This window comes from Eutrigla gurnardus (assembly GCF_963514095.1).
Source record: "Eutrigla gurnardus genome assembly, chromosome: 16".
Taxonomy (NCBI): domain Eukaryota; kingdom Metazoa; phylum Chordata; class Actinopteri; order Perciformes; family Triglidae; genus Eutrigla; species Eutrigla gurnardus.
Genome location: NC_139927.1, coordinates 8414982 through 8433178, shown reverse-complemented (window position 1 = coordinate 8433178; position 18197 = coordinate 8414982). Strand labels below are relative to the sequence as shown.

Here is an 18197-nt window from a genome sequence, read left to right as displayed (position 1 = left end):
TACCAAAACGTGAAACTATTACCTTAAGTAAGTTGCTGTGCCCCTTGGGATCTTTTGTAGGGGACACAAAACCCCTGCTTTCCGGCTTCTTAAACCAAAGCTCTACATTCCGATATTTTCCGCTGCGTTTGAATGCATCATATGCTCCTCTCTCCCCCTGTCCTGAACGCCTCCATTGGACTAGAGGGACCACTACTATAAACATACCCTCCGCGAGAAGAAGACCACGTCGTACTTATCCACCGCCGAGACGGGGAACCTTTTTTTTTTCTAACTAATTTATAACTTTTTGGTGCTTCTTGAAAACTTTTTTTTAAACAACAAGAACAACAACAAAAAAACCCAGGACAAAAGGTTTTTTTGGGGAGTTGGAGCAGCGACGGGACGCGACATTTTGTTCATGAAAGTTTGCACACGTACGTTTGGAGAGTTTCTCTCTCGAGTGTGTTTTTCCCACACGAGGACGTAACCGAACCAACGCGACACTATGGGGATTATCTGCTCGCTGTGAGGTTCAAGGCCGTCGAGCAAAAAAAAAGGGAGAGCAGAAAACGGCATGTAGGTGAAGCGCAGGATCAAGGGTGAGTTGTCTTGTTGCATCAAAAAAAGGAAAAAAGGAAAAGGGGGAAAGAAAAGGAAAATCTCTCTCCGCGAGGTTTTGTTTTGCTCTTGTTTCCAAAAACATCGAGGCGATGCTTGAAGTTGAGGAAAAAAAATCTCTCTGTTCTCTTAAATCTCAACCAGTAAAAATGTAGGCCAAATGTCTGGGCCACGTAGGGCAGACAGGGGATCCTAAATATCCTCGCACTAAAACCCCAACCCCCGTCCTCCAGCAGATAAACATTAAAAATACAGACCCCCACCCAGTCCTCCTCTCCTAAATGACCTGTAGGAAGTGAAGCTGCACCTCCAGTTAGATGTCACCTACTGATGTTACATTAATGGCTAAAGGGACTCTATGCAGCCCTCCAGGACCCTCCTCCTTTTAGGATCCAGTTTGGACATCTAGTCTGAGCACATGCCAGGAAAAAAAAAAAAAAGTCCACACCACTTGTATGGTCTACATCATACAAGACATGAACTGGAGCCGATCTTGTGGTTGTTTTTAGTGGAGTCATCCAGGTAGAAAGCAGAGGGGGGTGCACACACACGTGCATCCATCCCAAAGGGGATTAAGGGTTATAGGGTTATGTGGTGGCGACACAATGACACTATCATTTTTTTGCTTTTTGTTTGCCCGCCTCACACCCTGCCTGCGTGTTTGTGTGAGAGCATGTAAAAAAGATGTGTTTGGACACGCACCTTTTTGGACTACAACCATTACTGTAAAAAAGAAAAACAGAAAGGGGGAGTTCTGTTAAGGCAAATATAGCATAGCTGCAGGAGGCGTAGGCCTGACACACACACACACACACACACACACACACACACACACACACACACACACACACACACACACACACACACACATCTGGCTGTCTTTATAAGCTCAAAGGCATGCTGTGTAAATTATATGGTGCCAGAGCAAGTGGCTTGGGAGTACACACCACTTTTTAAAACACTGGTTGAGGATTTAAAGGCCCCCGAAAAAAACAGAGTCGTAGGCCCCGCCTCCATCCGTGCTTCTCATCACCTCACAGCGGAGGCTCGTTTAAGAGTTGAGACGCAGGGGAAAATATCTGATGCATGTTTCTGATTCTGCACCACTCGTTTGCCCCCCCCCCCCCCCCCCCCGTGTTCCTTCTGTCATTTGTAAACAAAAAGGAAAGTTTCTAAATCCAAATGCCGAGGTCCAGAAAGGCTTATTTTGTTTACGTCCCGCATGGTAAGACCATAATAGGTGTTTACTGCACAATGCAAGCCTGGTGTGATAAGGAAAAGTGGCGATTGTTTGTGTAGCCGTTGGTCATTTGAGTGGAAAGGCCATTTGATTGCTACGTGGGGGCGAACGTACCTGTAATTTTGGTCAAGTGCTCACGCTGCAGCGCAGGAAATGAGGGAGGGAGGAAAAGGTGTTGTTGTTGTGTTTTGAAGGCCGAGAAATGAATTCCCTCAAAGTCCAATTACGGCTCTCTTTGTGAATCTGGAGAGAAAAAGCAGTGACCTTTCTCTTTCATGAAATTTGAATGACTTCCCAATGAAATAATGATAGACATTTTTATTATTATTTTGAATGTGTCATTCTTTATATCATCCCACACATTAATTTAATGCTGTAACGTGGTTTTGCATGTTAGGAGATACTTTTTGTTAATCAACAATACATTTGATGATGAATGAATACCTTTTTTAATATTTGGTGGTTCCAGCTTATGGAATGTGACTGTTTTCATCATTGTTAATTAAATATATTGAGGTTTTGACTGTTTGGCGGCCAACAAACAACTTATAGATGTTACCTTTTTAGCTATAAGAAACTGGCATTTTTCATAATTATTAATACTGTGTGTGTGTGTGTGTGTGTGTGTGTGTGTGTGTGTGTGTGTGTGTGTGTGTGTGTGTGTGTGTGTATACATACTTGTGTGTAAGTGCTCTGCTCTCTGGCAGCCTGGCTGACAACAACAGAGCAGAGAGCGTGCTGAGACTTGCCCAACTCTCCCACACTCCAGCGTCGGCACCTTCCAGCCCCCCCCCCCCCCCCCCCCCATACATTAAACATATTTTTTATGGTAATTTCCCAGAACCCCTGTATGTGATTGAGTCTGCGGACGCATTTTCCATATGATGTGAAGTGTAAAGCGTGTGAACGTTCCTCTCCTCGCAGCATCACGTGTGTCGGATACGGCCGGATGTTTGCAGTAGCAAAGTGTTGCTGCTTTCACAGGCCTGTAAACCCGGTGTGTTGAGGTGCCTGTTAGTGTTGGTGTCTCTGGGTTCAGCTGTGAGAAAACACTCGGTGGCTTTTTTGGTGATTGTGTGTGTGTGTGTGTGTGTGTGTGTGTGTGTGTGTGTGATGTGGTTCCCAGGAGGAGGGGGCATGGAAAATGTGAACAGCACCGCGGTTTGGCTGGAGCAGACGTGGTGGCCGATGGGTGATGGTCCCGTGTTTCTGTTGTTGAGGTGGAGGGAGCCACCGCTATCAGCCTCCCTGTCTTGTCACCCCCGTCCTCCCCCATCCTCCCCCTCCCACGTCACCCCCCTTTTGTCCTGACCAACTGTACCAACATGATAAGAGCCTGGGAAACACCGGTGTCGCACATCTTTTTTTTTTTCCCCTCTCTCTCTGGCTCGTTCGCCGTATCCTCACTTATCTGGAGCCTTTATTTTCTCAATCGCAATCTCCCAATCATATCTCCGTACTCTGCCCGCCTCCATGTCATCAATCCCCAGGTTTTACTGCCGTGGGATGAGTCAGCAGCGCTGTGTCACTGTTGGTTTTGGAAAACCAGTTTCTGGCCAGTGTTGAAGCTGTTTCCCCCTTTGACCCCCCCCTTCATGTTCCAGTGATGTTGTTTAGACAGCTTTGCCAGCCTGAAACACTGGGCAGTCCCTATTACTGTCAACTGTGGCACAGTCTTCCTGTCCATTTAGGCCTGTTCGATCAATCGATTTTAAAGCGTAATCGCGATTATGTAGTTAGGATGATGTTAAAAACGTGAAAATCGTAAAATTAAAAAAAATTCTGCACTTTATTCATTCATTTTTGTTTAATGGACACACCTTAAGATACAGTGAAAGTGAGGTTTTTCTCTTAATCCCAAAGGGATTGTTATTTTTTTTCTTGTTTACAAGAGGACTACAAGAAGATAACATGGAGCAAAGCCAGATGGCAAAAGTTCATTAATTGTTCTTAATATTAATCCTATGAGGGATCTTTTTGTTTAATAAGAGCAAGGTTTGCACTCAAATCCCAATGGGGAAATTATTTGCAAAATGTTCAATAAAAAACAGCATATTTGAAATAATTTCTTTGCCTTTTGTCATTTTACTAAATAATCGTAATCAAAAATTGGATTTTGAGAGAAAAAAAAAATTGATTTTATTTTCAGGCAAAATTGAACAGCCCTATGTCCACTGTACGATATTTAAGGATATACTGTCAGACCCATTCACTATCGATCATTTGGAGCTGAGAATCACATTATTTACTTTCTTTTAATGCAGTTTATAGCTGATAAGAAAATGTATTCTGCATTTAAAAGCAGCTTCCTTTTAGATTTTCTTTATTTTTGTGTTTTTTTTGGTCCTTGCACACCATCATGTTTCTTACTAATGTCTCGAGTCATACATACTCGACCCATTAACAGTTACTACAAAGCAGGAGAAGTTGAAACGTTTCGGGCCATTAATGACTCACATCGCTTGATCAGATAACTGGAATCTTAATTCCTTTTTAAGGTTTGACCAATTTGTTTTGCGGCATTAAAAGGAGTTACAGTTGCATTTTACGTCCGGTTAATCTTTATTTTGTCTTACATTTTGTTTTATGACGTTGGGAAAGCAATTGTCACGTTGCCTCTCACATAAGAGATTGATCCATGTCACTTCCACACTGAGGGATGCAGTTCATTAATGAACCCTGGTATCGGATTGGTACCAGGGTTTAAAGTTGAACCGGTGCACCCTAATGGATTATATAGACTTTAAGTTGTTTGCAAAAATGTTTGAACTCTGTCGTCCTCGTCACTAAGTCAGATACCAAAGTGTGAACACACATCTCTTATTGCACAGACTATGGATTAGGATTTCAGGTTACCTTTATATAGCGGATGTTTTCAGAGTAGTTCTAAATAAATTGTGTTGTAATGGCTGTAAAGAATGAAATGTCCCAAAACTCAAACACCCACAAAAAATTATACCTGCTTTCTGATATACATACAGTTTTAACATTTCAGAATTTTGAGTGAAGCTTTCGTGAATTCTCCACCAGTTGAACCACTTGATCTGTGCAGACAGGCTCCTTCACTGTCTGGATCTCACCTCGGTGCGAATGCTCTGCTCTGTGTGACCGTCGCTGTGCTCTCGTGTAGTAGAGAGAGAGAGAGAGTGTGTGTGTGTGTGTGTGTGTGTGTGTGTGTTTGTCTCAGAGATGGAGCAAGAGAGAGAGGGGAAAATAAGAGCGCTGGAAAGTGAAGAAGCAGATGCGCTAGTTAGAAACACTGTCTGGCCGCCTGGCTCCACCATCTGTTTGCAGCTGCTTGTGTGTGTGTGTGTGTGTGTGTGTGTGTGTGTGTGTGTGTGTGTGTGTGTGTGTGTGTGTGTGTGTGTGTGTGTGTGTGTGTGTGTGTGTGTGTGTGTGTGTGTGTGTGTGTGTGTGTGTGTGTGTGTGTGTGTGTGTGTGTGTGTGTAAACATATAATGTAAATTGTGGAACATTAATTTAATTCCTTTAAGGTGAGGAAACTTAAAGGCAAAGTCTACTGTTTGTGTCCGTTTCTATTTTTAACCATGTAAACACACACACATACGTATACTTACACACACACACACACACACACACACACACACACACACACACACACACACACACACACACACACACACACATATTTTATATATGCATGCATGTCTCAGACAGACACACACATGGCCAGAGTGTCAGATAACAGAGTCCTGCCGTCCCATAGGCATGCTGGGAGAACAATCTCCGTGTGTGCACGCATGTTCCTTTTACCGTATGCCACATTTTTTTTCATATAGCAGAAGATCACACACAGTCTGGGATTTACTGCCCAGTGAATTAGACAACGAGCTTCAGTCAGGTCAAGTCTGATCCAGGGTCAACCCTCCCAGTAGCTGCTAGTTTCTCAGACAGACTTCGGCTCTATGTGTCCAGGAATGTGTGCAGACTTCAGAACCGTATTTCCCCCAAAACATCTAACTTTTTGAGCTGGTCTTAGCTCCATGGTAAGCCCGTGGGACAAAAGAGGATCAAAAGATTTTTTTTGGGGGGGAAACATCAGACCAAATCTGGTTTTGGAGCAGACGTTGGTGTAATAGAACTATGAAATTCTTATATTTTAGCTGTGCTTGAAGTAACAAATATCTAAGTCACCTAGTCTTAGTGTGACTGAGGACTGAAGACTATAAGTCAATTAGTTGATTTAATCAACAATAATGTTGATTGATCTTTTAAGTCATTCATCAAGCAAAACATTCCAAACATTCTCTGCTTCCCTCCTTTCAAAATAAGAGCATTTGTGTTTTTTTTCTCTTTTTTTTTGGATATGCAAAGAAATGTAATAATGTCATTTTCACCATATTCATCACAACAATAGGTGATAGATTCTACAGGCGGCCGTAACGGAAGCATCCAGAAAAGCAAAGCACTATTTGCTTCTATAATCAGAACAAGCATCCTGAGCACACACACTGCCGAGTGAATAACTCTTCATCAGAACCAGGACTCGGGGCTGATCCGGGCTCGGTTTGGACCCGTAGACCATGCTGTAAAAGGAGCACGTCGGAGGAAGAGTAGTTACGAGCTGTGAAGCACTTAACCCCATTGTTTTGCTACAGCGCTCATGTGTAACAGGAGGGGAGGAGGAAGGGGGTCGGTGTTGGTATTTCAGACAAGCAACAGAGATCAGATTGATTGAGTTACACACGCTTCACTTGCGTCCTCGGCTCTTGGCGGCCTGCGTCTAATGGTCTTAGCAGTAGGCGACAAAGTGCTGTTTTGTTCCCGCTATTGTGTGGCTGTGAATGGAGCAAAGTGACAGACGGAGGGGGGGGGGGGGCACATACAGCACCCGCACCAGCCCGCTCTTTCACCGCGCAGATGCTCGGGGATTGTACTTACAACTTGGATCATAAACGTCATTTTTTTTAAGTGGAACTAAACATTTTTAAGGTGATTTGACCTGCAGATGACTGTCACTTTGCTTTGTTTTCATTTGGGACAAATTCCCAGTAGATATGACTGTGTGTGTTTGTTTGTGTGTGTGTGTCAGCATTGTTTTTTAACTGATTTTGTATCTGTATTTCGACATTAAGACATAACATCTAGTCACTGTTAAACATCGCTTCCATTAGTCACTCATCCTAGTGATCTGTACGGCTCTCCCTTCCTGCAACAACGCCGAAGAGGATTCTCCCAACTCTAGTTATCTTACTCATTAAGATAACATTTGCTCCATAAATAGATTTAAAAGTCATTTATAATGTTTCCAATTGACTCGTTTTAAAACGAGAAACCTGTAAAAAAAAAAGAAGGTCTTTTTTATTCACTTGATGGCTCCATGCGTCAGCTGGACTGCAGCTTATGTTTGCACAGATAAATACACCTCCTTTTATTGCTTCTGTTTTTTTTGAAAGGCTAAAAGAAAAGACCACAACTCAAAGACTTTAAATACTACATTGGTTTTACAAAGCGATGCACAAAAAGATTCCAGGCTGACAACATACAGTTAGACTTATCTGTTGCACCCGAAACACCTTTTTATCTTGTTATCACACAGTTAGTCTGCAAACAGCGCTGAAGAAATGATGCACTTGTGGTAATGTGGTTTAAACACACACACACACACACACACACACACACACACACACACACACACACACACACACACACACACACACACGGTAAAGAAAAACAACATCTCCTCCTTGTATTTTCACCTTTAGGTCCCGGACCGCAGCGGTCTTGAGGGGGATGAAGAAGGAAACACAACAAAAGACGCTAACGGTTTTTCATATAAATTTAGCCTGAGCTCGCTATCCTGAAAAAGGAAAACAATCCTCTTCCCTCAGTTTTCCCTCTCGTTTTTTCTCCACGCCACAAAATTACAATGTGCAAATTCATAAACGCATACGCTGTTTTTTTTGCACGCTGGAAATAAACACGACGGTTTGGGAGAGAATGTTGCTGCAGCGCTGCAGCGGCGTTGGAGCTGCGTTTTTAGTGTCGAGGAGTGGGTTCGGTCCGCAGCTATTGTCTGTCTGTCTGTCTGTCTGGCTTTGTCCAACCACACACTTCCAACCATGCCACTGATTACTAGTTTAGAGTTGCACTAACTGCTGTCTGGTCCTTTGGCTAACCTCTGAAGAACCTGGTGTGTATGTATATGTGTGTGTGTGTGTGTGTCTGATCCTCTTGCGGTGCGCTCTGTTCATGCATGTCTATGTTTGTACACTACACAGTGAAAGTATGCGTCTTTATTTGTCTTTGTGTGTTTATCTGCGTCTGAAGGCCTGTTGACAGGGATCTCGCGGAGGCCTGTGTGTGCATGGGAACGTTTTCTCGAGACATTTCGGGAGTTTTTTTTTATACCGTCAACACGTGAAGTCACTTCCCCTAAGCCCGACCCAGAGGGGAGGCTGTGGTTCGGGTCAGGTGACGGCCGGGGTCACATATCCTAAAGCTGATTTACTCATCCTGTTGTAGCCCAATTATTCACTTGCTGCGGCTTTCTCGCTCGGCATGTTGGCACGAAGCGGCAAAAAAAAAAAAAACCCACAGATGATGCCACCTTTCTCACTAACAGTGAGGCGTCTCGGGCGGATTCAGGCGTGAGGAATGTGTTATGGCTTCCAACAGGGGCACGGCTGCTGCAGAAGACCAGCGTGATTCAGACGGCATCAAACAATTTGTAGCTCTTTCATTTAAGACTCGCTCGCTTGTGTCTTTTCTCTCCCGCTCACTCGGGCCTTTTCACACACACACACACACACACACACACACACACACACACACACACACACACACACACACACACACACACACACACACACACACACACACACACACACACACACACACACTTCCTTGTGGTGCATACTTGTGTCAGGTGTGCTCTGTTTTTCCAGTCAGGATAGAGAGGAATCTGGGCCGGGGTCCAAGCTGACTATCAACAGCACATTGCCAGAGCCTGGGACAAGAAGCAACACATCCACTCCATCTTTACTCCTCCTCCTTCACCCTCTTCTACTCCTCCTCCTCCTCCTCTCCTGATCACAGGAGCGTTGTCGCCCTGTGTTTTGCTCTATTCATTCTTCTGTTTGTGTGTTTCTTTCTTTCTCTCTCGCCTGTATCGATTTTCTTCATTTCTGGTACCAGTTTTGACTTTTCTCCGGTTTGTATGGAGAGAAACAGTTTTTCTTTCGCTGCAGGAGGTGTGGAGACGTTTTGTGGTGTATTTCTTGTCTAACAAGCGCTACAAACTGGCCACCACCCTTACAATTACACTGCTTTGAGCAATCTGAATTAATTTCCTTTGAGAACATCGGCATTATCGCATGGCGGCTTTGGGTTTTAAGGAATGCTCTTTAGGTTTGCCTCAATGTTGCGTACTCTATGTGTGGCATCCTACAAGTGTGACTATATAAATCATTTACATATACTCATGTTTGTGTGTGCTTTTACTTCAAAGCTCTCTCCTCATCACAGACATGAAAGCAAAGAGCTGATGACTAACCCAGAGATGTGTTCAAAGTGTTCCCCACAGACCTGTTTCAACCTTAAAACCACAGTGTGTGTGTGTGTGTGTCTGTGTTCATGTCTTCCTCACAATATTGAATTTGTGTTGCAGTAATTAACAGTTTTATGAGTTTCCTATTGACAACATACATCGACAGTTCCTGTTTTGTGGCAGGGAGCTGGCGAACGGCTGTGAAAGCATCTGTGCCACCGCTGCATGTGTGTGATCTTACACACTATGACACTGTACGCTCCGTCGTCTGGCGCTGCGCTGCCTGTCGGGCCGGGGGAGAGGGGGAGATAAAAATCAAAGGGAAGGCCTCCCACACAGTCAGATATGAGACTTAGAAGCTCCATTTGTTCCTCAAAGCCAGCTGCCGGGTTCAGATGGATGTCTGCGCTCGGGCCGTTTGATGTCCATTCATCCGTCGCCTCACATCTCTGCTTCTGTCTCCCAGCGTTGCCCGACGCCGAGGCCTCACGGGGCCCGGAGAGAGCTGCAGCTGCCATAACTATAGGATAAAGCTGTCTGCTATGTGATTCCAGCCTCTGCTAACATCGTAACACCGCTGCTGCTATCGCTGGGGATTCTGCTTGCCTCATAGATTTTTTTTGTGTGTGTGTCTGCTTGTTTATGGGAGGTAGGCAGGATGAAATCTGATGTGCGAAGGAATGTCCGCTGATTAGAGCAACGTGAATTTTTAGCATTCCTCTGGGCTCAAAATGTGAAAGTTTGAAAAGAACAACAACTATCTGTATCTGTTTCAAGAATTTGACTAATCCATGTCTTTTTCATCTCTCCCTGCAGCACCCGTTCATCCTCTCCTCCTCCTCCTCCTCCTCATCGTCCTCCTCCTCCTCCTCTCCGGACATCTTCGGGAATGGGCCAGCGCCTTGCCAGGGTGCATCTTTCCACCCGGTGGTGTGGCTGGCGTCGTGCGAGAGTGAGGAGGGCGGCAGCAGCAGCCAGGTCATAGAGCCTGCCCACCTCTCTCTCTGCCCGTTTGTTGCTCCCAAGTGACTTTTTGACCTTTTGACCCGGGTGCGACCTCCAGACAGCCATGCCCTTCCGGCTGAAGCTGCGTCGCACGCGGCGCTACAATGTCCTGAGCAAGAACTACTTTGTGACCCGGATTCGCCTGCTGGACAGCAATGTGATCGAATGCACTCTGTCGGTGGAGAGTACGGGACAGGAATGTCTGGAGGCGGTGGCCCAAAGGCTGGAGCTACGGGAGGTGAGGAGGAGTCTTTTATTTGTTACCCACGCACATGCTTGTGTTAGACCGATATGTCCAAATCATTTATTTCATCTTATGAAGACTTTGTGTCTTTCACTGTACCACTGAAGACTATTCTGAAGGATTTACAGTTTGAGGGCATGCAAATGATCTAATTGTCTAATGTTGACATAAAATATTCAATACATAAATATTACTATCAGTAGGGGTGGGCAGTATAGGGGGGGAAATCACTGTATATGTAAATTGATGTCACAATATTGATAAAATATCATTTATTATATTTTCTGGGAAATCATTGAGAAATATATGCGAGATAATAAAAAACAGACACACTGTGTGTGTGTGTGTGTGTGTGTGTGTGTGTGTGTGTGTGTGTGTGTGTGTGTGTGTGTGTGTGTGGCCACGCGTCTCCCTGCCCTCCGCTGTCTCTCTCCTGCAGGGTCCTTGTCTGTCTCTAACGAAGCGTGGCTACCTCTGTCCTCTTTTCTCTGCAGAAGAAAGAGATACTGCTCATCCCCCTCCCCTACTTCCCTCCCTCCTGTCTATACTTTCGCTGTGTTTTCTCTCATCCCTTTCTCTCGGTTCCCTAATGTTCTTTACTTTTCCTTCATCGAGGTTTAACCACCGCCTGGCTCTGTCCAGGTAGCTGATTGGCGTGTGAAAGGGCAGTTTGGGGGAAAAAGAATGCGTGTGTCTGGTTGACGACTGTTTTAGTTTGATGAATACATGTGTTCAGCTGTGTGTCTGCGCCAGCTGGAGCTGCTGACAAAGTGAGAGAGAGAGAGAGGGGCGGTGTACTTCTGCGTACTCGCACGGTGTCGTGGTATTTGCCAGGTGTCAGCGATGTGATAAATACGCTGATGTGACGCCTAAGCTTCAGGTGCCGTCTGCTGCCGTGCATGCACGCCATCGTCGAACTCTTTGTCTGTCTGTGTGTCTCAATTAGTTGTTCTCATCTTGTAGTGCTGTACCTGAGGCCGTGTGTGTGTGTGTGTGTGTGTGTGTGTGTGTGTGTGTGTGTGTGTGTGTGTGTGTGTGTGTGTGTGTGTGTGTGTGTGTGTGTGTGTGTGTGTGTGTGTGTGTGTGTGTGTGTGTGTGTGTGTGTGTGTGTGTGTGCGCGTGTGTGCGTGTGCGCGTGTGTGCGTGTGTGTGTGTGTGTGTGCGCTTTCCCAGCTGCAGCTTTACAACTTTCTTTACACTTGAGTCAGAGCATGTGGACTAAACAGGTGTGCTTACCTCTTCGTGATGACACACACACACTAATTCTTCATTCTAAATTACATGGTAAGAAGTTTGGGGGCTCATTCTGTAAAAAAAAAATAAAATAAAAAACCCCAAAACCTTGTGAGACCTTTTTTCGGGGTACATTTGAGAGTCTGACAGGGCTCTGGGATGCTCATGCATGGGTTGCAACGCATGATATTTGTTGTGATTGAATGTTTTCCTGATGTTTAAACCTGCTCCAGATCCATTAAACTTACTGTAGGTTATATGCATGTAAATTGTAAATGGACCTGCCTTTACAGAGTGTTTTTCTAGTCTTTTCACCCATTCACACACCGATTGCACGTCTGCCTTCTCGGGCAGTCTGGGGTTCAGTCTCTTGCCCTTGCAGTCTAAACTGGTTAAAGCACTTTGTGTGCTTAACCACACGCTTGTTTTGATTTGAAGGAGAATATGTGCTTGTTTTAGGTCAGCTGCTTGTTAATCTCCTCTCTACCCTGCTCGATTGTCCCCTATGTGTTTCTCAACTAATTTCCCATTTCCCTCCTCAACCCATTTCTTTCCCTACAAACCCATATTTATATTTCGTTTCTTCTGCCTCTTTATCTCTCTTCACTCCGGTTACACAACGAATGTCTTCTTTGCTTCCTCCTCATCCCATCCTTTACTTTCCTTATTGTCCCGTTTCCGTTTCAGTCACCTCCATGCCTTTGACCTTGTGCACCACACTGACCTCTCCCTCCGTCTCTCTCCCCCCCCCCCCTGACTCCAGACCCATTATTTCGGGCTGTGGTTCCAAGGAAAGACCCAGGCCCCGGCCCATCGCTGGGTGGAGCTGGAGAAACCCCTCAAGAAGCAGCTGGACAAGTTTGGCAATGAGCCACTGCTCTTTTTCGGAGTCATGTTCTACGTGCCCAATGTTTCCCGCCTGGAGCAAGAAGCCACCAGGTAAAGAGTCTCCAAACACCCACACACACATCGCGGTCATTTTCAAGCACGACTGCATCAACCTTTTCTACCAGTACCGTCTCATTTTCCTTTCCATAGTATTATAACATTATAACACTGGTCTGCCAGATACAGTGAGTCTCTGAATGTTGTGAACGCACCCTTACATGTTCCATGTAGACATGGCCAATGTGTCATGGCAACCGGAAAGGGATGAGTTTGTTTACTGCACTACTTTCTTTTTGTATGACTTCTGCTTTTAAAAATCGAAGCAGAAATAGACCATAAAAAATTGAAATATCATGTGCATATTATGACTGATTGTAAAGGTGTAACAGGGTCAAGAACACAACTCAAAGACACTATAACTATAAACTAAATTACATGATGCATGGTGTTCGTATTGACGTTGTTAACAAAATGTATTTTAAAAATTCAGCATTTCATGGTTGAAATGGCTCAAAACGCCATCTGCTGTTTTAAATCAGCACTAAACTTGCATGTCCAGGTCTGAGATGGAGTCGACCGTTTGGGACTAGTCTATATCATGAAATACCAAACATGCTCTTCCTCGTTTCACATCTCACATTTTTACTTTTTCAGTAACTGGTGTGTGTAGCCTTACAATCACAGCACAAGCCTCTCTCTCCTTCCTGTGGACCATTGGTTCGCCAGCAGCAGACCCGGGTCAATTTTTCAAAATGATGCAGTGGGTGTACTTAGGCGAGACCCGGGGTTAAAGCTACACTTTAAAATGTGATGCGTCTGTGATGAGAAGTGTTGTGCTGCAACGGAGTGTGAATGAGCAGGTTCGCTAAAAGGGCATCCAGGGGTCAGTGTGTAGTGGACAGTCAGCCATCTCAGATTCCTTCACACACACACACCACACACACACCACACACACTCCGAAGGTCTGCCTCGCACTGAGCTGGTGAATTTGCGGCTGCTGCTTCGACGGATGTGGGAAAGGTCAATTGCAGGTCACAGCTTGATGTTTTGACATTGAAGTTCATTTTAAGATCTGTGTTCTGTGTGTGTGTGTGTGTGTGTGTGTGTGTGTGTGTGTGTGTGTGTGTGTGTGTGTGTGTGTGTGTGTGTGTGTGTGTGTGTGTGTGTGTGTGTGTGTGTGTGTGTGTGTGTGTGTGTGTGTGTGTTGACTATTTACTTTGTTGAATTACCTTTGCTTTTTGAGAGGCAGGACTGGACATGGTTTTTCTTTGCTTACTTAGAAAATAATGAAATCATCATCCATCAGTACCGGCCTGATACACTCACTACTGTGATGGTGTGTGTGTGTGATGGTGTGTGTGTGTGTGCGCAGGTTTGGTATCCAGAAGAATCTGCTCTGGTAAAGGGATGTTATTCCAGGAAACCCCTGCGAGCTTTTATAGTGTGTGTGTGTGTGTGTGTGTGCGCGTGTGTGTGTGATGGGGTTGAAGGGGTTATGATGGGGCCTTAGGGGCAATTTTAAGGAACAATGGTCGCCTCTTTTTCTCAAGCCCCCACTTTTTCCTCTTCCAATCCCTCTACATAGTGTCACCCCTGCTCCTTTATCAAGAGCAGATCTCCACATCACTCCAGTCCCACATGTTTACTGTCTCTCTCTCTCTCTCTTCGTCCCTTCGTCCTCCTTTTCTCTTTCCCTCTTTCTCTCTCCATCTCTTTTTTTTTGTTTGTCAGGAATGTTGGCACAGCCGTCCAGCGTAGGAGGCGGACCACACATTCCTCCCAGCAGAAGTGCTGGGGGTAAAGAGGGAGGGGAGAGGGGGGGATGTCTGGTTTATAAAACACACACACACACATATACACAACCACACATACGTACACACTCACTTACCTCACACACCTCCCCCCCCCCCCCCCCCCCTCTCAGAAGCCAGCTGCAGCCCTGTCAGAAGAGTCACAATACACCACATTGTAAGAGCGTACACGCTCCCCGAGGCCAGCTTCTCTCAAAGCCCATCCCCTTTTTCTTTACATCAAGTTGAAAACAATGTTCAAAACTTTTTTTGGGATGACGTTTTTTTTATTATTATTACCCAGTCCTAATTAAGGGTTTATAGAAACATTAAAAACATTCTTATACTGTCTGTACTCTCCTTTTAGAACTTCATCAGTCTGCATGATAACAGTAACGACTGCGGCCCTCTTTTTCTTTTATTGGGATATGGTTGATCTGGCTCAGATCCAGTGAAGCAGAGCTTTGTTTTTTCTACACACCTGGTCCAGTGAAGGTGGGGGAAGGGCAGGATTCGGAGAAAGAATGACAGAGGCGAAGAGGAAGACAAGCGGGAACAGTGAAAGTAAAACTTTGGCAGCAGCGCTCGGTTCTGGTTTTGTACCTTGTTATTTATGTGGTTCAAGCTCGCTGCCCACATATGCTTTTGCTGTAACTTACGCATATTTAGGCGTCCGCATACAAAAGCTTGTTTGTGTTTTGGAGTAAAAACGGAGTAGGAGGGGGTGGATTTGTTGTTTTTGGATGACCATTTCACAAAACCTTTTTTTAGAGGAATGTTACTTTTTAAAAAGTGAAAATGCTGCATCATGCCATAAGAATGCGTTACCAATAATGTAGGTTGTTAGTTTAATTGTTCATTTTAACAGCATTTAGATTGTAAGAAAGGAAAACACAGATTACTTGGAAACCAGAAAGACGGAGTGTTGACCCGGCCTCCTCCGGGTAAATTAGATTTACTACAAAAGTAATGTGAGTTGTATAATGTGGTCTTTGATGTTCAGTGTCTGACTGATGTGTAACCTGATACTAGATCTCCAACTCTTCCCGTCCATCCATCTCTTCCTCTCTCCATAAAGCTGTGAAAATGTCCCGATTCCGATTTTGTAAGGGGTCCACCTGGAACCCTTCCAGGGGTTTTTACCCAGAACTCGCCATAAAGGGTTATCCCTTGAACCGCCTGTAAAAGGTTCCACCTACAACCCCCTAGAGAGGTTCTACAGAGAACCATTCTGTGGTAAAACCCTCCATGAGGTTTCATCCAGAACCTTTTCTACCTTCTAAGGACGCCAACAAGAACTCACTCATAGGGTTCAGCCGAGAACCCTTTTATATACGTGGGTAAAGAGGGTTTTATCTAGAAGCCCACCCAGGGGCTCACACTCACAGTTTTTGGAGTTGGAGAACCTTTAACACCGTAACCCTGTTTTTACTCCAACCGGATTTGGCGACCTTAGGCTTTGAGAGGCTCCTTAAAGGGTCAGGCTGAAGTGGTCCAGCACAACCCACAACACTCACGGCTCCCTGTTATGTTCCCTTTAGTATGTCAGTGATGACGTAGGTTATGCGGGGCTGTTCAGTTATATATTGTATTGTATATTATACAGTAAAAGTAGGATCCTTGTTATCTAAGCCAATAAGGGTCACAGATGCTTCAACTATCATTTCAGAAAACTGGTATTATTACAATTGAGAACATTACCTACAGAACTTACTCCACCCTGGTATTGGTTTTATTTTTTAAAACATTGGGTGTTTGGGCTGGGAGGATGTTTTAACACCCACGCGTTTAAACAATCCTTGAAGAACTCTTTCTTCCCAAAAGGGTTCTTTTGAAGAAAAGGCATCTTAATGGAACTTACCAACACAATATCTATAGATGTTCTGCACCACCTTCTTTCTTTTTTCTTTCAGAGAACCCCCTCTTTGGATTTGATCCATTTTACCACACACACACACACACACACACACACACACACACACACACACACGTCTTGCAGAAGGCGTGAGTGCGTTTGAAGCCTTCCGCTCCTTCTGTCTCACTGATATCAAGGAGGGTTAAAGTGGCCCGGAGAGGGAAAGTGAGGAACCTTAACAGAGAGCTGTTGACCAGAGCGAAGCCAGCTGGCCTCAGCAGCCCCCAAGGCTAGCACCACCAACAGCCTTCAAATCCTAGCATTGTTCAGCTAGTTATCACACACACACACACACACACACACACACACACACACACACACACACACACACACACACACACACAGCTGTACGCCGTTGTGCCCCCTTGCTGATTCAACACATTTCAAAGTGAAATCCTCCTGCCTCCCACACAAGCCGTCTGGACGGGGGTGGTCAGGGTCATACGACAGCAGAGGCAGCGGGGGTGGAGGTGGGTTTTTGGAGCATATGCACCCACAGATACGCACACATTCAAGCATGCGTGCACATATGCTCGCAGGCTTGTTGTCCAGGCCACTTGGACATCTGGCACCGCGTCTTGAGCCGGGGCTTGAACATGCGTGGGCATATAAAGGGCCCTTTGTGCCCGTGTGGCTGCCTTGAGTGCCAGCGGAGCACTCTGCCGTGGTGGAAGTCACAAATAAGTCTTAGCGAGGGAAAGCTCTACCTCATGTCTACGCGTGTGCATTCACCTGCTATTACAGCATAGTGACGTCATCCTGACATATACGTGCCAGGTGTGTGCAGTCATTAGTACATCTTTGTGGACATGTAAGCTTACAAGTGATGTGGCCAGAACGACTTCCTATCAAAGACATAGTCCTGCAAAAACTTTTAATATTGCATTTGGTAGATTATGTAGAATCCAAAAGTAATTGGGACAATGTTTCTGTATTTTTCAGTGGTTTTAGCTTAGATTGCACAGACTTTCAACTAAACCTTGCCTCTAAAATGACATCTATCTGACATCATCTGAGACTATCAATCAAATCCTTCTAGTTAAACTCATTACGCAAAAGAGTTTGCTCAAGTTTCTTTTTCTGATGCCCTTCTATTTTTTACGTTTATATTCATCATTTCACCCCATTTGCTCTGTGTAAAGCATTCAATAAAACAAACTGACTTTTGTTGAACAGGGTCAAAAGCCTGAAAGGTTTGTTTGGTGATGTTTTGTGATGTGGAGCTTCTCTTTACTGCCTTTCACTGTCACGATTACACTTGTTCATAGCTATTTAAACAGTTTGGCGTCTGCCTCTCCACTGCTGGCCTTGCATATATAAACATCATGTTGTTACTATTGAACCTCAGAATGAGAACCAACCGCTGTCGACCTCAACATTTCCCTCGACCCCATACAGAGAGTGCTGGGAAAACATGGAGAGTTTGTAAAAACAAAGTCCACAATCATTTGAAGGGTGTTTTGTGTCCAGCGAGGCCCTCCCCCTCCCCCCCCCCCCCCCCCCCCCACACTCCCCTCCACACCGCATCAGACTCCTCCCCCCTCCCCTCCGCTGCAGCCGCGGCGGTTGGGGTTGGCTAATTAGGGGGTTGCCACGGGAACGGAATGGCAGCTTAGCCAACGGGTGTAATGACAGGGTGAGGGAGGAGGGCGGGGTCAGATTATAGGCCTGGGAGTATGCTGAGTGGAGCTCGAAAAAGAAAAGAAGGAGAAGTGGTGGGGGGGGGAGAGGGGAAGAGAATGTGAAGAAGAATATGTGAAGAACAGAAAAGGA

The 18197-nt window shown here is 45.2% G+C and overlaps 1 protein-coding gene across 1 annotated transcript in view; it reads left to right on the top strand.

Annotated features, from left to right (window-relative positions):
* The first annotated feature begins 215 nt into the window (after positions 1 to 215).
* Positions 216 to 18197, top strand: part of LOC311026856 (tyrosine-protein phosphatase non-receptor type 14-like) — a 34520-nt gene continuing 16538 nt past the window's right edge. Inside the window, exons 1-3 of the mRNA XM_084030555.1 lie at positions 216 to 581; positions 10166 to 10592; positions 12595 to 12770. Of these exons, the coding sequence (XP_083886681.1) occupies positions 10419 to 10592; positions 12595 to 12770 (350 nt within the window). The 5' untranslated portion in view covers positions 216 to 581; positions 10166 to 10418. The remainder of the gene's footprint in view (positions 582 to 10165; positions 10593 to 12594; positions 12771 to 18197) is intronic.